At 44.6% G+C, this 21242-nt stretch overlaps 1 protein-coding gene across 1 annotated transcript in view; it reads right to left on the minus strand.

The window, feature by feature from the left end:
• Nucleotides 1–315: 315 nt before the first annotated feature.
• LOC139471723 (chloride channel protein 2-like) overlaps nt 316–21242 on the minus strand; it is a 70231-nt gene continuing 49304 nt past the window's right edge. Inside the window, exons 15-26 of the mRNA XM_071254204.1 lie at nt 20092–20202; nt 16335–16432; nt 14912–15027; nt 12218–12351; nt 11059–11321; nt 9933–10065; nt 9764–9843; nt 8839–8877; nt 7468–7509; nt 5194–5298; nt 3391–3477; nt 316–2708 (exon numbers count right to left, since the gene is read on the minus strand). Coding sequence (XP_071110305.1) covers nt 2538–2708; nt 3391–3477; nt 5194–5298; nt 7468–7509; nt 8839–8877; nt 9764–9843; nt 9933–10065; nt 11059–11321; nt 12218–12351; nt 14912–15027; nt 16335–16432; nt 20092–20202 — 1379 coding nt within the window. The 3' untranslated portion in view covers nt 316–2537. The remainder of the gene's footprint in view (nt 2709–3390; nt 3478–5193; nt 5299–7467; nt 7510–8838; nt 8878–9763; nt 9844–9932; nt 10066–11058; nt 11322–12217; nt 12352–14911; nt 15028–16334; nt 16433–20091; nt 20203–21242) is intronic.

The raw sequence follows: 21242 nt of genomic DNA on the forward strand, positions 1-21242 counted from the left end.
GAAGATTGGGGGCATAAATGTAACAAACATAAAGCGATGTGCAGACTGATCGCACCAATTTGAAACCAGTGACCAATTTTTAGTGCAATAAAGCAACACCCATTCTATTATCAACCAATCAGGAAAAAGTAGTCTTTTGTTGCCATGCCTTTTTGTGAGGAGGGGGGTATGTTATGGTAACACAAAAAACATTGGCAAGTGTTAGACATTATAGACTCCCATCAACCACATTTTCAAAGTAGTGACTTCTCATTATATTTGATTTGAATCAGCGCCACTCCCCCCCCTCCCCCCCCAACACACATACACCTGAAATCTCTTCATGGGCTATTGCTACCACTTGACAGCAGACATCATGCAGTGTAAATTAATATGTACAAATAAACATACTTCCTGATGCATGGGGGGCTGCCAGGTAGCCTAGTGGTTAAAGCGTTAGCTCGTCCCGCGGAAGACCCAGGTTTGATTCCCAACATGGGTACAATGTGTGAAGCCCATTTCTTGTGTCCCCCGCCGTGATATTGCTGGAATATTGCTAAAAGCGGCGTAAAACCAAACTCACTCACTCATGATAATATGTACACTGTATTACTTGATATATGGAGATTCTGCATTAATAGTTTAACAGTATTTACATACGTGTATATATAATGTTTCCATCAATTTGTACAGTGCTAATCAAACAGTCATATGTATATATTCTACCCAAAACAAGTTCAAGAATACCTGCCAGCCATATGATAAGAATTGGTTGTTCTTTAAATTCCCTTGAGTGGTATATATTCTTGAACAATTGATCAAGTTCCTTGATTGTTATTGTAAAACACAAGGCCACAGTGAAATAACAGTGTCAGCACAATACAACGCACAAGAAACAATGGTAAAAAGGTTTGTTCAATGCATTAGACCGACAATGTTGACAGGACCAAGTGATAACAAGGCCCATGTGACGTCACCATGACAATCCAGCATTCGTGGCTTCCTCTCGACTCAACAGTCCCTTCAGCCAAACAAGCCTCATGTGGCACGGTTCTGGCTAAAGGTGATATGTTTTCTACTAAAATCATCATTTTCAGCATTACAAAATTATTCCTTCATCACCAAATCACCATCTCCCTTAACAGATCAAGACTGGGACTTGACACCTCTCTCTGCCAAGATCGGACAAATCCAAGCTTGAAGGTCCTGACATGTTGAAATGTCTGGTGTGTGTGTGTGGCTCAAAAACGTAGGCAGTCTTCATTTTGATTGGGCAGTCAAGTTCAACTGTTGTGACCAAGGGAAGGTAGTCAGATCTTGATGGAGAGAGAGGTACAAAACTGGAGCGAAAGATATGATTGCAATGAGATTGCCACCCTTCACAAACATACAGTCCCAACAAAAATTACACCATGCACACAGCTTTCACAAAAGACCATAGCCTTCCATCAAATCAACTTGTGGTATTTGCAAAATTAAATTAAAAAAACTTCGAAAGAATATTGAAAACATAAGGGAGGTAATTTCAAAGAGGCATTTACACCACTCTCAAAATAACTTACAAAAATATATGCATGCTGTGCAATATTAGGATAATTACATTTCCACCATAACCGAAGTTAATAAAGCAATACCGAGGCCTGACTTTTAACAGACCTCCATCTCTTCACACAGCTCTGTCTTGTGTGCTTCCCCCATTGCTTTGTGTGCAGTGACTCGGTATCGCGGACACATCACACATAGATCTGTTGGATATATTCTGTAGACCTTCAGGATTCCCCCATTGCTTTGTGTGCAGTGACTCGATATAGTGGACACATTACACACAGATCTGTCTTGTGTGCTTGGTGTGCAGTGACTCGATATCGTGGACACATTACACATAGATCTGTTGGATATATTCTGTAGACCTTCAGGATTCCCCCATTGCTTTGTGTGCAGTGACTCGGTATCGTGGACACATTACACATAGATCTGTTGGATATATTCTGTAGACCTTCAAACTTGAGCCTATAAGGTGAGCATAATCTGAGACATAACAATGCAACACTCCATTGTTCTCACACCTCCAGTGGGGTTTGAGCAAAGCTGCAAATTTTCAGCTTCTTGTGGCTTAACACTGAATCAATATTGTCAACTTCTAGGTTTGAATCATGTGCATCGCTGTTGAGACAATGCATAAATCTTTCTGTTCAGACAAGTTGCCCCCAGCACCAGTGACTTGATAGACCTTAATCATTCACGTTTCAGCACGATACACAGGTCATGAACTTAAATCACATTATTTGATTTTCTACAAAAACCAGACTTAGTTACCGATGTAACACACACAACATCAAGAATCTGGTAGTCTTTATCACTGTGGCCAGTGGATTGAGAATGACAAGTCAGGCATTGTAGAAAGAATCTGACCAAACTGTATCTGCCCAACAGACTCTCAACACTGTCTTCTCAATACTCTCCCTATCTTAGTGTGTATGTATCCCAACAAGCTCTTTACGCTGTCCCCTCGATACTGTCCCTCTCTCTACACTGTCTTCTCGATACTGTCACACTCTCTACACTGTCTTCTCGATACTGTCCCTCTCATTAGTGACAAGTGTGTAGGGCTCTTCTGGGCCAGGGTGTTCCACCTCCAACTCCGCAGGGTCGTCTAACTCTTCATCACTCTGTTCTAAATCCTTGTTTGCAGCTTGTGCGTCCAGGTGGCCTTGGACTGCCACTCGTAGCTAAAACAACAAATATACAGGGTTGAGACAAACGATTGTGTTCTTCTGAACAAGTTGTAATCTCAAACCAACTTTATGCTTTCTTGTAGGCTCATTAAACTTCTGTAAGCAAAGGGGGCACGGGTGGCCCAGTCGTCGCGATTTGGTGTGCAGAGTTGCGTCCCTTGGACACGCCAGAAACCTATGTTTGTGGGTTCGAATCCCGGTTTGCCCCGATTATGTTTCTAGGTTTGTCAGCACCATACCCGTACTCATGGGTTTCACTGAAGTGGTAAACTTCTGAGACCTGCATCACATCAGGCTTTCCTCCCACATTAAGCTGACACGCCGCGATATAACTGGAATACTGTTAAAAGCGGCGTTAAACCCAACTCACTCACTCACTCACTCTATAAGCAAGGGTAAGATATATGTATGAAAACTTTCTTTATTACAATTAGGAGCAACGTTTCAGTGCAGGCTGTAACATTGTTATGATGCAAGTGATGAAAGATGTTCATCCAAAAATCTTATCCTTCCTCAGTTCTCCCAACTTCTAAATGCCTCTCAAAGAAGTTATACTTCTGTAGTCAGCTAGGGTACATGATCTCTAACGATTTCAGTCATGGTTTAGTTCTGTGTACGACAACGCCCCCTACGTCAGTGACAACAGGTGTCAGACACCATATGCGCTGAAGCTCACCTGTTTGAGTCCAACCACGCCCACCAGCTTGCCGGTGTTGGTCACGTAGGCATGGTTCAGGCCCAGCAGAGAAAACAGGGAGTGCACCTGAAACAAACACCATGACTTCAGCGTTTTACAGAGAGGAAATTTGACAGTCTTGCTTGAAATATTCACTGGAGGGTTAGTACAGTTAAATTGCAGAAAAATGTTTTCATGACGTTAATCTCCCACATTTAGAGGGTTGATGGCTCTGCTTGTGTTGTGAGGTCATCCAGCTTGGTGCATTTGTACGCCCTCCCACTGTATGCCTTGGAGTGATTCTTACCTTGTGCAGTGAGGTCCTCTACACCAGCTGGAAGGGGGCGGGGTCTATTTGTATGCCGTCCCACTGTATGCCTTGGAGTGATTCTTACCTTGTGCAGTGAGGTCCTCTACACCAGCTGGAAGGGGGCGGGGTCTATTTGTATGCCCTCCCACTGTATGCCTTGGAGTAATTCTTACCTTGTGCAGTGAGGTCCTCTCCACCAGCTGGAAGGGGGCGGGGTCTATTTGTATGCCCTCCCACTGTATGCCTTGGAGTAATTCTTACCTTGTGCAGTGAGGTCCTCTACACCAGCTGGAAGGGGGCGGGGTCTATTTGTATGCCCTCCCACTGTATGCCTTGGAGTAATTCTTACCTTGTGCAGTGAGGTCCTCTCCATCAGCTGGAAGGGGGCGGGGTCTATTTGTACGCCCTCCCACTGTATGCCTTGGAGTAATTCTTACCTTGTGCAGTGAGGTTCTCTCCACCAGCTGGAAGGGGGCGGGGTCTATTTGTATGCCGTCCCACTGTATGCCTTGGAGTGATTCTTACCTTGTGCAGTGAGGTCCTCTACACCAGCTGGAAGGGGGCGGGGTCTATTTGTATGCCCTCCCACTGTATGCCTTGGAGTAATTCTTACCTTGTGCAGTGAGGTCCTCTACACCAGCTGGAAGGGGGCGGGGTCTATTTGTATGCCCTCCCACTGTATGCCTTGGAGTAATTCTTACCTTGTGCAGTGAGGTCCTCTCCATCAGCTGGAAGGGGGCGGGGTCTATTTGTACGCCCTCCCACTGTATGCCTTGGAGTAATTCTTACCTTGTGCAGTGAGGTTCTCTCCACCAGCTGGAAGGGGGCGGGGTCTATTTGTACGCCCTCCCACTGTAAGCCTTGAAGTAATTCTTACCTTAAGCAGTGAGGTCCTCTCCACCAGCTGGAAGGGGGCGGGGTCTATTTGTACGCCCTCCCACTGTAAGCCTTGGAGTAGTTCTTACCTTGTGCAGTGAGGTCCTCTCCACCAGCTGGAAGGGGGCGGGGTCTATTTGTACGCTCTCCCACTGTATGCCTTGGAGTAATTCTTACCTTGTGCAGTGAGGTCCTCTCCACCAGCTGGAAGGGGGCGGGGTCTATTTGTATGCCCTCCCACGGTATGCCTTGGAGTAATTCTTACCTTGTGCAGTGAGGTCCTCTCCACCAGCTGGAAGGGGGCGGGGTCTATTTGTATGCCCTCCCACTGTAAGCCTTGGAGTAATTCTTACCTTGTGCAGTGAGGTCCTCTCCACCAGCTGGAAGGGGGCAGGGTCTATTTGTACGCCCTCCCACTGTATGCCTTGGAGTAATTCTTACCTTGAGCAGTGAGGTCCTCTCCACCAGCTGGAAGGGGGCAGGGTCTATTTGTATGCCCTCCCACTGTAAGCCTTGGAGTAATTCTTACCTTGTGCAGTGAGGTCCTCTCCATCAGCTGGAAGGGGGCAGGGTCTATTTGTACGCCCTCCCACTGTATGCCTTGGAGTAATTCTTACCTTGTGCAGTGAGGTCCTCTCCACCAGCTGGAAGGGGGCGGGGTCTATTTGTACGCCCTCCCACTGTATGCCTTGGAGTAGTTGTGACTGTTCCCATGCCTCTTGCTGCAAATAAATAACACTCCTCTGAAGAAATATATCAATGATGACATCACAAACAAAGAAATTTCTGAATAAATTTTGCAAAACAAATAAAGAATGAACCATGACGTTTGTTGTTTAATGCCATACTCAGCAATATACCATCTGTATAATGGCAGTCTGTATATAATCTGATCTGGACCAGACAATCCAGTGATTAAAACCATGAGCATCAATCTACACATTGAGATGTGACTACATGCTTTAACCAAGTCAGCGAGCCTTGCCACATTATCCCAATAGTGGCCTCTTATGACCTGATCATCAAGGGTCTTGTGAAGTTGAGTGAGTGAGTGAGTTGGGTAAAACACCGCTTTGAGTGAGTGAGTGAGTTTGGTTTAACGCCGCTTTTAACAGTATTCCAGTTATATCGCGGCGTGTCAGCTTAATGTGGGAGGAAAGCCCGAAGTGATGCAGGTCTTAGACGTTTACCACTTCGGTGAGACCCACGAGCACGGGTATGATGCTGACAAACCTAGAAACATAATCATAGGTTTCTGGCATGCCCAAGGGACGCAACTCTGCACAGCAAATCGTGGCGCCTTAGACGACTGGGCCACCCGTGCCCCCCTTGTGAAGTTGAAAGATTTGCCAAATCGGGTCCATTAGAAGCACCCGTTAAGATGTAGAAAATACTCATCATCAAAGGTTTTGACCTCTAAACGGGGAACACTTTGTAAACTAAAATATTATGATATCATTCTAGCAACAAATGTTATATTTGGGATAACACTTTCTTAGTAAAGTACGGATTCTCATACTTTTTTGGGTTGAGTCTCGTCCGGGATTCAAACCCACACTTGCCAGAGTGAGGCACCTAATCGCCAGCACACAAAGTAAGCGATCTAACCCACTCAGCCACCGAGGCTTCCCCAAAAATGAAAGTCCGACAATCTAGCAGTTTAAGACTGCCCTAGTTACACACAAGTCACCTATTACACTCTATAGACATAGGGGGCGGTGGGGTAGCCCAGTGGCTAAAGCGTTCGCTCGTCACGCCGAAATCCCGGGTTCGATTCCCCAAATTGGTACAATATGTGAAGCCCATTTCTGGTGTCCCCCGCCGTGATATTGCTCGAATATTGCTAAAAGCAGCGTAGAACATACTCACTCACTCACTCACTCACTCACTCACTATAGACATGAACCAAACATGGGCACCAAGCTGGAATATTGCTGAGGACAGTGATAAACAACAATAAACAAACAATTCACTTTCCCAGTTGACACTATCAAAATAACAGCAATTCAATTCGAGCAATATTACATCAATGGGCTTCACACAAAATACCATATGAGGAATAAAACCCTTTGGTGAGCCAAGCACTTCCCCTTGAAAAGTACTGTCATGATATGTGAGTGGCAAATGTTTTAAAACAACTTTGAACAACAAGATCAAGACACTGGCCAATGATAGTTAGCAGTATGATTGAAACATTCCAGTGATCTGCACGCACAGTACTAACAAACAATGCAAATAATATCATGGTCACTTAAACATCCAGGCACTTTGAGTCTTATCATTGAATCCTTCTACAACTAAGAATTTGGAAACACAACAAGCCTCTGCACAAAGAGTCTCCAGCAAACACTGTCAGGATTACATTCCAGGAGTCTACAGGTAAGACATATTATTATTACTTTATCAGGTCTACAACTGTAGACAAGCAATAAGTACTAGTAGAATACAAACTAGCAGTCTACCGCGAAAGTTTTTCTCAAGCAACCAGTCTCAGAGGCGCGCAGAGAGATTTGTGACATCTCATAGGGAGGTGCGTGCGCAACCGGACGGAAACAAGTTTAATGTTTACATTCCAGCTTCTGGCTTCCTTTTAAACGTGCGACTAGACTACCCATTTGTACGACTGAAAACAGACTAAAACACATCTTTATTGTCCATGTATGTCAACGAACTAGTCTATTCTAAAAGTTCAGACAGTTCATTTCAGGTTGTCTACGCAAATTACTAAATTACCATCTATTATAAGTGTTTGGCTTAAAAAATATTTCACATGATAGTCGTCGTTAGAATCGCAACCCCCAGACTCTCATGTTTGTCCCCTGACCAGTCCTGACAATTGTTTCCCGGACAACTAGACAGGCATTTCCTGTTGCTATGGAGATTAATCTTACCTCTTCTTGCGGCAGGTTTTTCACCTTCATTGGCTCTGGTGGCTAAAATTGAAATGAAACGACTAAAGCATGCCAAAACATCACTGGCCATCTATAACATCACATACAAGCTGTAATATAATGTGCCATCTATAACATCACATACAAGCAAACAACAACTGAGGCATAAAAGGGTGGATTATCAACAATCTCATTAAAATCAGATCTTCGTTCTCGCTATCGCTAAATAAAGATCTGAGGACATCTCATTAGGGTCATGTCAGAACGACCTTTCATCCGACCAATCAAAGCTTTGCTTACCAGATCATGAAAGTGATAGTCAAATGTTTTTTCTAATCATGCAACCTTGAAAACGTTAACATGGGGTATTCCTAACAACTAATTCCGTCAAAATGATGTGTCTCTATCTCCCTTCCGTGGGATAACCATTTGAACGGAGGAGGCGTTGCGCAGTACGTGGGAAGCACTGCCATACAATCCCAACCATATATTAGACATTTAGGAATCTTTGTTTGTTCAGCTTTCAAAATTTTAATCGAGAACTCTGTCAACATATTTTTCAAGCATAGTCTGAAATGGAAGTCGCCAGGTTGAAATGACTGCCGTAAAGCTCGAGAAAGCTGCTTTCTAACTGGCTGATGCGATTTCTTGTAAGTCATTACAGTGGTTGGTGAAAGTTTGCGAAAGGTCGTTCTGACGTGACGAGTAATGGGATGTCCTCAGATCTTTGTTTTGAACTTAGATCTGATTTTAATGAGATTAGATTATTAAAAACTGAGGATATGAACATTGATGCTGTAAATTCACACAGGTCACACTTAGCAACAGCAATGGTTCACACAAGCTGCAAACTGTTTAGCTTGGGTAGGTAAAATAAAACAAAAATTCCTGGCACAGTCAATAGGTAGGGTTGGAAGACTTAGTGGGAGGAAATAATCTTGTTCAAAGTGCTGGATATATAATATTCAGGAAGTAACGTGTATGTATTGACTGTTGTGAAGGATGTGTTGTCCATATAAGAAGCTTGCACTGACCATGAATATGCAATGCCTTTGATCAAATACAATTAAAAATATTGCTCTTTGTTAGATTTTCTTAATTATATGTTAATGTTTCAAACTTAAAGAGAATAGACAGGTTGGGCAAACAAAAATAAATAAATAAATGTCTAGTTTATTATGTCATAATCTCTGATAGTAAAGTTTGCTTCTTGTCAACCAAATTTGTAACGCCTCAAATCTAAAAAGTGTGGTCTGCCTGGCACTACGTTCATGCAGGGTCAGAGTTCACAGTTGGCTACTCGGTGGATTATGGGATGAAGACCTCGACGCCGAAGCACAACAACACGTCAGACAATGGAGGTCAACTCACCAGCTTGACCTTCTTACAGAGACTGTGGAGACTGCCTTTCTGTAAATAAATTATAAACACTGAGTCACAAAGGTATAGTGGGGGTTCACAGGAGGTGAGGTGAGGTGAAATGGGCTTTAACGTCGCGTCCAAGATTATTGCACTTATATAGCGACGTGCATGTACGTGTGTGTGTGTGTGGCTGCTTGTACTAGTCCGGACTGATGCCGATTTATAGTGCTAGCTCACTGAGATACCATGCTGCAGTTTAACATGAATACCCCACTCAGACACAGTATACTGACTCCGTGCCGACCAGTCCTTGTTTTAGCCCCTTAATGCCGAGCGCCAGACAGGGTAACAAGTACCGTCTTTAATGTCTGCCGGGGATCGAACCCCGGACCTTTCGCTCTCCGGGTGGACGCTCTACCACTAGACCACGGAGGCGGTCGGGTTCACAGGACCTGGTTCACCCTGAAGTACAGGAATCAGAACAGGGACATTGGTTTACAGCTGTCTCAGTTACGTTGGTGCCAATAGGGGAAGAAAGTTCAACATTATCATGAAACCCTGAGAACAGGCAGAAAAATAAAGATCATCATTAAGGGGATTCTGAGATTAGAACTCAAATTCAGTAGATCCTGGCAGCCAAGGGAGGCCACTCTGCATGATTATATTTAAGGAGTGAGCGATTGTTGCTCAACACTGGTTGCATCTGCAATTTAGCAGCTATTTGCGGCAAGTGTTACAAGAACAATTAAATGAGGTGAAATGAGGTTTAACATCGCGTTCAAGATTACTGCAACACTTGAAGTGGGGGTACATTCATAATACGAAGAAATAACCTTGTCCTGCTTAAACAGTCTACCCGTGTGTACATTTTAGTCCCCTATACCATGATGAAAAGAAACATAATGGCAATAAACAGATTCTACTTTTTACATACCTGTATTGTAAATGGTCTGTCTTCAACAATACTTTCTTTTCTCTGATTGGCAAGTTTTCTGTAAAATTTATTCACATCACCTGAAATGTACAAACAGTTGGTTATCAAACAGGTACATACAACTGAATAAACACATGGTCAGCACAAATATGGGGAATGATGATCTGACCTTTGAGGTCGCCAGTGCTGGCTCTCCGTGGCAGGTCGTGAGAGGAGGACGACTTCTTGAGAATGGAGCGGAGCGGGCCTTGGTAGGTGTTGTAGTTTTCGGAGCTGTTCCCGTTGAGGGAATCATTGGAAGGCTGGCAGGACAAATACAACACGTTAAGCAGTTCTCATGATACATCTGCTGTTGAAAATTACCATAAAAGTATGTCTTCAGATAAAGTTGTGAAACGACATGTAATGTTTCTGTTAATTATCATCACATGAACTGACATGTACAATCTCATTAAAATCAGATCTTGGTTCTCGCTACAGCTAAACAAAGATCTGAAGACACCCCATTACGGGTCACCTTGGTCAAACTTTGACTGACCAATGGAATGACCAATCAAAAGCATTTTTCTCGTGCTTTACGGCACTCATATCAATTTGGCAACCACGCTTCGAAACATATTTTGGCAAATTCTTGATTACAAATTTGAAACCTGAACAAAAGAACATTCTGGAATGGCTAATAGATGGTCTAGATTGTATGGATTCAGTCGTTGAACCCGTAACTATCGTTCGGAGGTTTTTGGGGTTGCATGATGAGAAATCACATTCCGAGAGTCACTTTCATAATCTGGTAAGCAATGCTCTGATTGGTCGTGTGAAAGGTCGTTCTGACGTGACCCATAATGGGACGTCCTCAGATCTTTGAGAACTTAGATCTGATTTGAATGAGATTGTGACATGTATGACCATGCTTCTAGCAATGCAAATCCTGTGTTACAAATACCGTTCAGGTCCCAGTTCGACGAAGTGAGTCTAGCGCTATGATAATCATCTATCAGTGTTAAAGTATGGTGATTTCCAAAGCCCAGTGTAACATTGAGGAGACTGTAGCAGAAAATTACCACTGACCAATTGTCACTGTTCAATCAAAAGTTTCACTTGCCCAAAATACAGTTAATCTTAGAAGAGATAGTGGAGAATGAATGGAGCTTTTCACAAACCAGTTGTACATGTTATAGGTCCTAATAGTGATAACATGTACATTCACTAAAGGCCTAAACATCTAGCCTTGAGAAAGCTGTAACTTAGACAATACTGACTTACAGGACGGTACCAGTGGGCACCCCACAACCTACCACTTTCAGCATATTCAGCTGGATGTCGTTCCCATTGGATGGAGGCACTGGTGGAAGGTCATCCACTTTAGTGACCACAAATCGAGGTCGGGGTGGGAGGTCCGAGTCGGGCATGACGGCCAGGGAGGCCATCGATGGGGAGGAGCGGCCTGACTCCAGGTCGTCCAGGACATCGGTCGTGAATGTCTGGTCATAGCTGAGATGCACCAGCAGCATCCGCTCCAGCTCGTAGCGCTGTATGGAGCCGAGGAGCACCATGGAGTCTGGGGACGGAGGGAGATGTACACAGATCATACTTCTAATTACTTCAGCGTTAGAAATTGGCACTAGTCCTGTAGTCCTTAACAAACTGCCCAATGGTAAAGGTATCCTAAGGACTAGTAGAAATTGACCAATTTTACGGGTTTTGCTATATGTTATCATTTTAAGGACTAGTGGACAAAAACTGTTAGTTTCTAGCCCTGTTACTTACACATGACATGAAAGTAACTCACCTGGTGAGTCTACCAGGGGGTATATAACTCATCTGGTGAGTCTACGAGGGGTATATAACACCTGGTGAGCCTACGAGGGGTATATAACTCACCTGGTGAGCCTACGAGGGGAATATAACTCACCTGGTGTGTCTACCAGGGGGATATAACTCACCTGGTGAGTCTACCAGGGGGTATATAACTCATCTGGTGAGTCTACGAGGGGTATATAACTCACCTGGTGGGCCTACGAGGGGTATATAACTCACCTGGTGAGCCTACGAGGGGAATATAACTCACCTGGTTAGTCTACCAGGGGGATATAACTCACCTGGTGAGTCTACCAGGGGGTATATAACTCACCTGGTGAGTCTACCAGGGGGTATATAACTCACCTGGTGAGTCTATGAGGGGTATACATGTATAACTCATCTGGTGTGCATACGAGAGGGTATATATCTCACCTGGTGAAACTACGAGGGGGTATATAACTCACCTGGTGAGTCTTCGAGGTGGTATATAACATACCTGGTGAGTTTACGAGGGGGTATATAACTCACCTGTTGAGTCTATGAGAGGTATATAACTCATCTGGTGAATCTACCAGGGGTGTATAACACACCTGGTGAGTCTACGAGCGGGTATTTAACTCACCTGGTGAATCTACAAGGAGGTATGTAACTCACCTGGTGAGTCTACGAGGGGGTAGCACCTAAAGAATGTGGTTGACATAAGACGATGAAGATCCCCGTAAGTGGAGTCGAAGGCGATGTAGCCGATGTCCTTCACCATGAAGTCCTCCACAAACACGTTCCAGGTGCTGAAAGTAAGCACAGACGCCTTCACTGAGCAAATGTCACCACAGTCACAAACATATCACGGCTGCTGTAACATCATGGCGGCATGATCCACGTCCATAGGGTGCACAGGCAGTTTTAGCCCAGTGTATTTCAATATATTGAATATCGTATATTAAGAATACGAATCATATCATAGAAGCCTTTGCAGTGAGTGAGTGAGTATGGCTTTATGTCACTTTTAGCAATATTCCAGCAATATCATTACGGTAGACACCAGAAATAGGCTTCACACATTGTACCCATGTCTGGATTTGAACCCAGCTCTTCGGCGTGACAAACAGACGCTTTAACCACTAGGCTACCAAACTGCCCCAGAAGTCTTTGCAAAGCATAATGCATCATATTCCTCATATCTGATATTTATCATCAGAAAGACAAGGGTAATAATCTTTGTATCCTATCATGTCATTCCTACTATAAGCAATGTCCATGATGTAGTTTACACACCCCTCTCAGACATAGTGCCAAATGAAGCAGGTATGTTTGTTTACAGAAATCAGGAATCTCGGATGTAGAAGTATTGGGGCTTCAGGCAAACTGAGCCGGCACTGAATGTCCAGCAGTTGAATGTTCTTCTGTATTTTCGGCAGAGTCGGCAAAAGTACAACAGTCATCTGTCAAACGGTGAAAGTGGCCGCCCACAAGGAAATGTTAGTCGTTCTTACAGAAATCATACTAGAAACAGAGCAGTGGGCTCGTGTTAATTGCCAAACGGTATGGAGCATAATACAAGTACACTAGTTCCTTCCAGGTGACCTCAATAACATCCTGGCAGCCATGTTGACCACCCAATCTTTGTTGAAGTCTTACGACTCTCAGGAGGAATCGTGGACATTCTCTGACCGGGACTGGGACCAGTCTAGGATAGCCCCCGTATTGCTAACATGGACCAGTCTGGGATAGCCCCCGTATTGCTAACATGGACCAGTCTGGGATAGCCCCCGTATTGCAAACATGGAACAGTCTGGGATACCCCCTGTATTGCCAACATGGACCAGTCTGGGATAGCCCCCGTATTGCTAACATGGACCAGTCTTAGATACCCCCAGTATTGCTAACATGGACCAGTCTGGGATAGCCCCCGTATTGCTAACATGGACCAGTCTGGGATAGCCCCAGTATTGCTAACATGGACCAGTCTGGGATAGCCCCAGTATTGCTAACATGGACCAGTCTGGGATAGCCCCCGTATTGCAAACATGGAACAGTCTGGGATAGCCCCAGTATTGCTAACATGGACCAGTCTGGGATAGCCCCCGTATTGCTAACATGGACCAGTCTAGGATAGCCCCCGTATTGCTAACATGGACCAGTCTGGGATAGCCCCAGTATTGCTAACATGGACCAGTCTAGGATAGCCCCAGTATTGCTAACATGGACCAGTCTGGGCTAGCCCCCGTATTGCAAACATGGAACAGTCTGGGATAGCCCCTGTATTGCTAACATGGAACAGTCTAGGATAGCCCCCGTATTGCTAACATGGAACAGTCTGGGATAGCCCCCGTATTGCTAACATGGAACAGTCTGGGATAGCCCCCGTATTGCTAACATGGAACAGTCTGGGATAGCCCCCGTATTGCTAACATGGAACAGTCTGGGATAGCCCCAGTATTGCTAACATGGACCAGTCTGGGATAGCCCCCGTATTGCTAACATGGAACAGTCTTAGATACCCCCAGTATTGCTAACATGGACCAGTCTGGGATAGCCCCCGTATTGCTAACATGGACCAGTCTGGGATAGCCCCCGTATTGCAAACATGGACCAGTCTGGGATAGCCCCCGTATTGCAAACATGGACCAGTCTGGGATAGCCCCCGTATTGCAAACATGGACCAGTCTGGGATAGCCCCCGTATTGCTAACATGGACCAGTCTGGGATAGCCCCCGTATTGCAAACATGGAACAGTCAGGGATACCCTCAGTATTGCTAACATGGACCAGTCTGGGATAGCCCCCGTATTGCTAACATGGAACAGTCTGGGATAGCCCCCGTATTGCTAACATAGAACAGTCTGGGATAGCCCCCGTATTGCTAACATGGAACAGTCTGGGATAGCCCCCGTATTGCTAACATGGAACAGTCTGGGATAGCCCCCGTATTGCTAACATAGAACAGTCTGGGATAGCCCCCGTATTGCTAACATGGAACAGTCTGGGATAGCCCCCCTATTGCAAACATGGAACAGTCTGGGATAGCCCCCGTATTGCTAACATGGAACAGTCTGGGATAGCCCCCGTATTGCTAACATGGAACAGCCTGGGATTTTCCCCTGTATTGCAAACATGGAACAGTCTGGGATACCCCCTGTATTGCTAACATGGACCAGTCTGGGATAGCCCCCGTATTGCTAACATGGAACAGCCTGGGATTTTCCCCTGTATTGCTAACATGGAACAGTCTGGGATACCCCCTGTATTGCTAACATGGACCAGTCTGGGATAGCCCCAGTATTGCTAACATGGAACAGTCTGGGATAGCCCCCGTGGAACATGGAACAGTCTGGGCAACTGCTTGTACCTGGACTTGCTGGACACGATGTCGGGCAGGTAGGGCAGTCTCTTCAGCCTGATGATACTGTCGTAGAAGGACGGCTCAAACAGGTTGGCCACGGCATTGGCGATCAGCACGGACAGCTGCAACATGGAATGTGGGAGACATTCTTCCACACAACTCAAGATACTACTGGAACTCAACTATTTCCCACTTTTGTATTTTATAAGTTGGTTTAAAATCCAAACATAATTTGTTTTTTTGACAATTTCACAAAAATACTCTTTGCCAACTGTTTCACAACTAGGCATTATAACTCAAAAAGCGACATAATTTATCGTTGTTGGGAGGACAATACCACTACGATTTACAAACTATCGAGATGGTGTTGAGTTAGATTCCCTGTATCTATGTCATAAAGGGCAAATGCAATGATTCGAGAAAAAGGAGTGAGTGAATGTTGTTTTAGGCCATCATGATATAATGACATATGAACCAAGCCTTCCAGTCTGGCCACATGCAAGTCACCTCGGCAATGCAGGACAGACATTACCCTGGGGCCACAGAGGGGTTGATTCAAGAGGAAGACACATTTGACTCATGACACACAGAGTGAGTGAGTGAGTTGGGTTTAACGCCGCTTTTAACAGTATTCCAGTTATATCACGGCGTGTCAGCTTAATGTGGGAGGAAAGCCCGAAGTGATGCAGGTCTCAGACGTTTAGCACTTCGGTGAAACCCATGAGCACGGGTATGGTGCTGACAAACCTAGAAACATAATTGGGGCGAACTGGGATTCGAACCCACAATCATAGGTTTCTGGCGTGCCCAAGGGATGCAACTCTGCACAGCGAATCGCGGCGCCTTAGACGACTGGGACATCCGTGCCCCCGACACACAGAGAATATCCCTAAGGCAATGATGACACTGTGATCAAAGTCACATGTGTGTCATGGTTCAGAATATGATTTCCTTTGATGAGCATAGCCACTTATTATACAAAACTGACTTCCACTTGAGATAACGCTTGGGTGAGATCACACAATATCTCCTACAATAAAACTACATCATAGTGCTTTGCAGACTATTGTGACATCACTGGTTACCATGACATCACTATCAAATGACATCACTAAGTCTCTGCCTCTGAAGCAGGTCAGCTGTTCTTTTTTATATTGAGGACACTGGTTCTTACTATTCTCAAACTGACAAAGTTGGAAGAATGATTTTGAAAGATAAATAGAATCTCACCCTTGTGTCTTTTGATATCAAATATATCAACACTTGTCAATAAAAGTTTAAAACTGCTCTGCAAGCGTCAAACATTCACCAACTTGTGTTGATGTATTTGACACCAACAGACACTGGGTGAGGTTCTCTACATGTAAACCATTATGTTATTAACCTGCTACTTGTTCTCCAACACATGGAACGAGGAAGCAGGACTCACCACTGCAGGGAGAACATGGCTGATCTGCCCCGTCAGCTCAAACACAATCACAGCTGTAGAGATTGTCCGGGTCACGCTGCCCGACAGCGACGCAGCACCTGAAGCAGAGTGAGTGAGTGAGTGAGTGAGTGAGTGAGTGAGTGAGTGAGTGAGTGAGTGAGTGAGTGAGTGAGTGAGTGAGTGAGTGAGTGTGAGTGAGTTTGGTTTTACGCAGCTTTTAGCAATATTTCAGCAATATCACGGCGGGGGACACCTGAAATGGGCTTCACACATTGTACCCATGTCGGGAATCGAACCCGGGTCTTCGGCGTGACAAGCGAACGCTTTAACCACTAGGCTACCTGACCGCCCCTCCTGAAGCAGAGTTAAGAAAGAACTAACTGAAAGTATATGATTAGAGTTTGTGCCAGGACTGTAGCGATGGTTCCTTATGAATGACAGTTTGTGGTAGGGCTGAAGTAATGGTTCCTTCTGTACTACAGTTTGTGGTAGGACTGTAGTGATGGTTCCTTCTGTACTACAGTTTGTGGTAGGACTGTAGTGATGGTTCCTTCTGTACTACAGTTTGTGGTAGGACTGTAGTAATGGTTCCTTCTGTACTACAGTTTGTGGTAGGGCTGTAGTGATGGTTCCTTCTGTACTACAGTTTGTGGTAGGGCTGTAGTAATGGTTCTTTCTGTACTACAGTTTGTGGTAGGACTGTAGTGATGGTTCCTTCTGTACTACAGTTTGTGGTAGGACTGTAGTAATGGTTCCTTCTGTACTACAGTTTGTGGTAGGGCTGTAGTGATGGTTCCTTCTGTACTACAGTTTGTGGTAGGACTGTAGTAATGGTTCCTTCTGTACTACAGTTTGTGGTAGGGCTGTAGTGATGGTTCCTTCTGTACTACAGTTTGTGGTAGGGCTGTAGTAATGGTTCCTTCTGTACTACAGTTTGTGGTAGGGCTGTAGTAATGGTTCCTTCTGTACTACAGTTTGTGGTAGGGCTGTAGTAATGGTTCCTTCTGTACTACAGTTTGTGGTAGGGCTGTAGTGATGGTTCCTTCTGTACTACAGTTTGTGGTAGGACTGTAGCGCTGGTTCCTTCTGTACTACAGTTTGTGGTAGGACTGTAGTGATGGTTCCTTCTGTACTACAGTTTGTGGTAGGGCTGTAGTAATTGTTCCTTCTGTACTACAGTTTGTGGTAGGACTGTAGTGATGGTTCCTTCTGTACTACAGTTTGTGGTAGGGCTGTAGTAATGGTTCCTTCTGTACTACAGTTTGTGGTAGGGCTGTAGTAATGGTTTCTTCTGTACTACAGTTTGTGGTAGGGCTGTAGTAATTGTTCCTTCTGTACTACAGTTTGTGGTAGGGCTGTAGTAATGGTTCCTTCTGTACTACAGTTTGTGGTAGGGCTGTAGTAATGGTTCCTTCTGTGCTACAGTTTGTGGTAGGGCTGTAGTAATGGTTTCTTCTGTACTACAGTTTGTGGTAGGGCTGTAGTAATTGTTCCTTCTGTACTACAGTTTGTGGTAGGACTGTAGTGATGGTTCCTTCTGTACTACAGTTTGTGGTAGGGCTGTAGTAATGGTTCCTTCTGTACTACAGTTTGTGGTAGGGCTGTAGTAATGGTTTCTTCTGTACTACAGTTTGTGGTAGGGCTGTAGTAATTGTTCCTTCTGTACTACAGTTTGTGGTAGGGCTGTAGTGATGGTTCCTTCTGTACTACAGTTTGTGGTAGGGCTGTAGTAATGGTTCCTTCTGTGCTACAGTTTGTGGTAGGACTGTAGTGATGGTTCCTTCTGTACTACAGTTTGTGGTAGGACTGTAGCGCTGGTTCCTTCTGTACTACAGTTTGTGGTAGGACTGTAGTGATGGTTCCTTCTGTACTACAGTTTGTGGTAGGATTGTAGTGATGGTTCCTTCTGTACTACAGTTTGTGGTAGGACTGTAGTGATGGTTCCTTCTGTACTACAGTTTGTGGTAGGACTGTAGCGCTGGTTCCTTCTGTACTACAGTTTGTGGTAGGACTGTAGCGCTGGTTCCTTCTGTACTACAGTTTGTGGTAGGACTGTAGTGATGGTTCCTTCTGTACTACAGTTTGTGGTAGGACTGTAGTGATGGTTCCTTCTGTACTACAGTTTGTGGTAGGACTGTAGTGATGGTTCCTTCTGTGCTACAGTTTGTGGTAGGACTGTAGTGATGGTTTCTTCTGTACTACAGTTTGTGGTAGGACTGTAGCGCTGGTTCCTTCTGTACTACAGGTTGTGGTAGGACTGTAGTGATGGTTCCTTCTGTACTACAGTTTGTGGTAGGATTGTAGTGATGGTTCCTTCTGTACTACAGTTTGTGGTAGGACTGTAGTGATGGTTCCTTCTGTACTACAGTTTGTGGTAGGACTGTAGCGCTGGTTCCTTCTGTACTACAGTTTGTGGTAGGACTGTAGCGCTGGTTCCTTCTGTACTACAGTTTGTGGTAGGACTGTAGTGATGGTTCCTTCTGTACTACAGTTTGTGGTAGGACTGTAGTGATGGTTCCTTCTGTACTACAGTTTGTGGTAGGACTGTAGTGATGGTTCCTTCTGTACTACAGTTTGTGGTAGGACTGTAGTGATGGTTCCTTCTGTACTACAGTTTGTGGTAGGACTGTAGCGCTGGTTCCTTCTGTACTACAGTTTGTGGTAGGACTGTAGCGCTGGTTCCTTCTGTAATACAGTTTGTGGTAGGACTGTAGTGATGGTTCCTTCTGTATTACAGTTTGGATTGTAGCGCTGGTTCCTTCTGTCAACTGACTTGGAATTCAACCATATACATAATCGCTCAACAACAAACCAAATACATACACATGTAATGTCCAACAAAAACATGTTTCCATCAGTGCTAGAGGTTCAAGTGATGCCACTGCTTCAGACACTGAGACAGTTTATGGGACCAGTGACACAAAGGAGACACTGGTTCTTCAGTAATCAGTTTGAAGTAGAATATTCTGCCATGGTTACCTTGGTTACCATTCCATCAAAAGCAAACTAAACCAAGGGCCTGTTATTGTTCATTTTCCAGTCAGACTGTCTGGATTATAAACTTACAAATCCTCAATAATGTTTGCAGCACAAATCTATTGGACAATATACAAATTTACCTTGACAACATGTCTTAATCCGCCTTTTTACAATGTTACAATGTTAAAGAATTAAAACACATTGAAAACCTATAGAAAACAGCTGTTGATTAAGCTGTTAACTTGTGCTGTGTCACGACTTTACTTTAAATATATTTATCAACTCATTTTATCAAGATCATGTGAACCAATAAGATCTCAACATTCTGACATGGAGGTAAGGTACTGTATTTGACGTAATAAGCGCACAGGGCGCTCTCAAAATTAAAAATAGGGGTCTCTTATTAGAACATCATTTTGGTGGAAAAAAAACAGAATTGAAACATACATTTCGTGGTTTATGCTGACAGCCTGAAATGTTTATGTACGACAGATATATTTTTCCAGAATTTAATTGCCCATAATTAAGGGTGCATATAACACACGAGTACGTATTATACGTGAATAAATAAGTCTTGTGTACATTGATCAATCGGAAGAGGTGCTTATTGGGATTGTTCACGAGCCAATATATTAGCAAATATTGCCGTGGGCGCTGATTAGAGTGGGGCGCTTATTACGTCGAATACGGTATGTGTATTTGTGTAAAGCACCAGCACAAATACAGCCGACCAGCACATGTGAAACCTGGCCACACTGCAGAACGGAGGGTCACCTACCTACAACAGCATAACCTCCCGGTACGATCTTCCTCAGGACATCTCCTGACTTGATGCCACCCGGGAACCAGGCTGCCATGCTCTCTCCCACCAGACGACCGAACGCAGCACCTAAACACAGGCAGAACTATGAACACAGACAGAGGTATGAACAGATGTCGCCATGCTCTCTCCCACCAGACGACCAAACGCAGCACCTAAACACAGGCAGAGGTATGAACACAGACAGAGGTATGAACAGTTGCCGCCATGCTCTCTCCCACCAGACGGCCGAACGCAGCACCTGAACACAGACAGAGGTATGAACAGATGTCGCCATGCTCTCTCCCACCAGACAGCCGAACGCAGCACCTATACACAGGCAGAGGTATGAACAGATGTCGCCATGCTCTCTCCCACCAGACGACCGAACGCAGCACCTAAACACAGGCAGAGGTATGAACAGATGCCACCATGCTCTCTCCCACCAGACGACTGAACGCAGCACCTAAACACAGACAGAGGTATGAACAGATGCTGCCATGCTCTCTCCCACCAGACGACTGAACGCAGCACCTAAACACAGACAGAGGTATGCACAGATGTCGCCATGCTCTCTCTCACCAGACAAAAATAATGCAATACTGTCAGTCTCATCTGTTTGTTTGTTTATTTGATGTTTAACGCAGCACTCAGCAATATTCCAGCTAATTGGCGGAGGTCTGATTATAATCGAGTCTTGACCAGACAATCCAGTGATTGACATCATGAGCATCGATCTACATGACTGGGATACGAAGACATGCATCAACCAAGCCAGCGAGCCTAACCACCTGATCGCGTTTGTCGCCTGTTACAGCAAGCATGGGTTGAAGTAAGACGAGTTCTATGGATAAACAACTGTCACTGTAACAACTTAGATGTCAAAAAGTGTATATATACCTATGCTGTTTAGCCCTATCCATCTATTGCTTGATAAAGGTGTTAGGATCTACACCGAAACGTCGCACTAATTGTAATAAAGAAGTTGTTCATCCATAGAACTCGTCTTACTTCATCACTCCAACTTCTAAATGCCACTGAAAGAAGTCAAGCATGGGTTGCTGAAGACCTCTTCTCCCCAGGATGTTCCAGTTTCATCTGAATGAAGTGGTCTGAAGGTGATACTTTTT

This window comes from Haliotis cracherodii, unplaced genomic scaffold, assembly GCF_022045235.1.
Source record: "Haliotis cracherodii isolate W230 unplaced genomic scaffold, xgHalCrac1.p SCAF_23, whole genome shotgun sequence".
In the NCBI taxonomy this organism is placed as follows: domain Eukaryota; kingdom Metazoa; phylum Mollusca; class Gastropoda; order Lepetellida; family Haliotidae; genus Haliotis; species Haliotis cracherodii.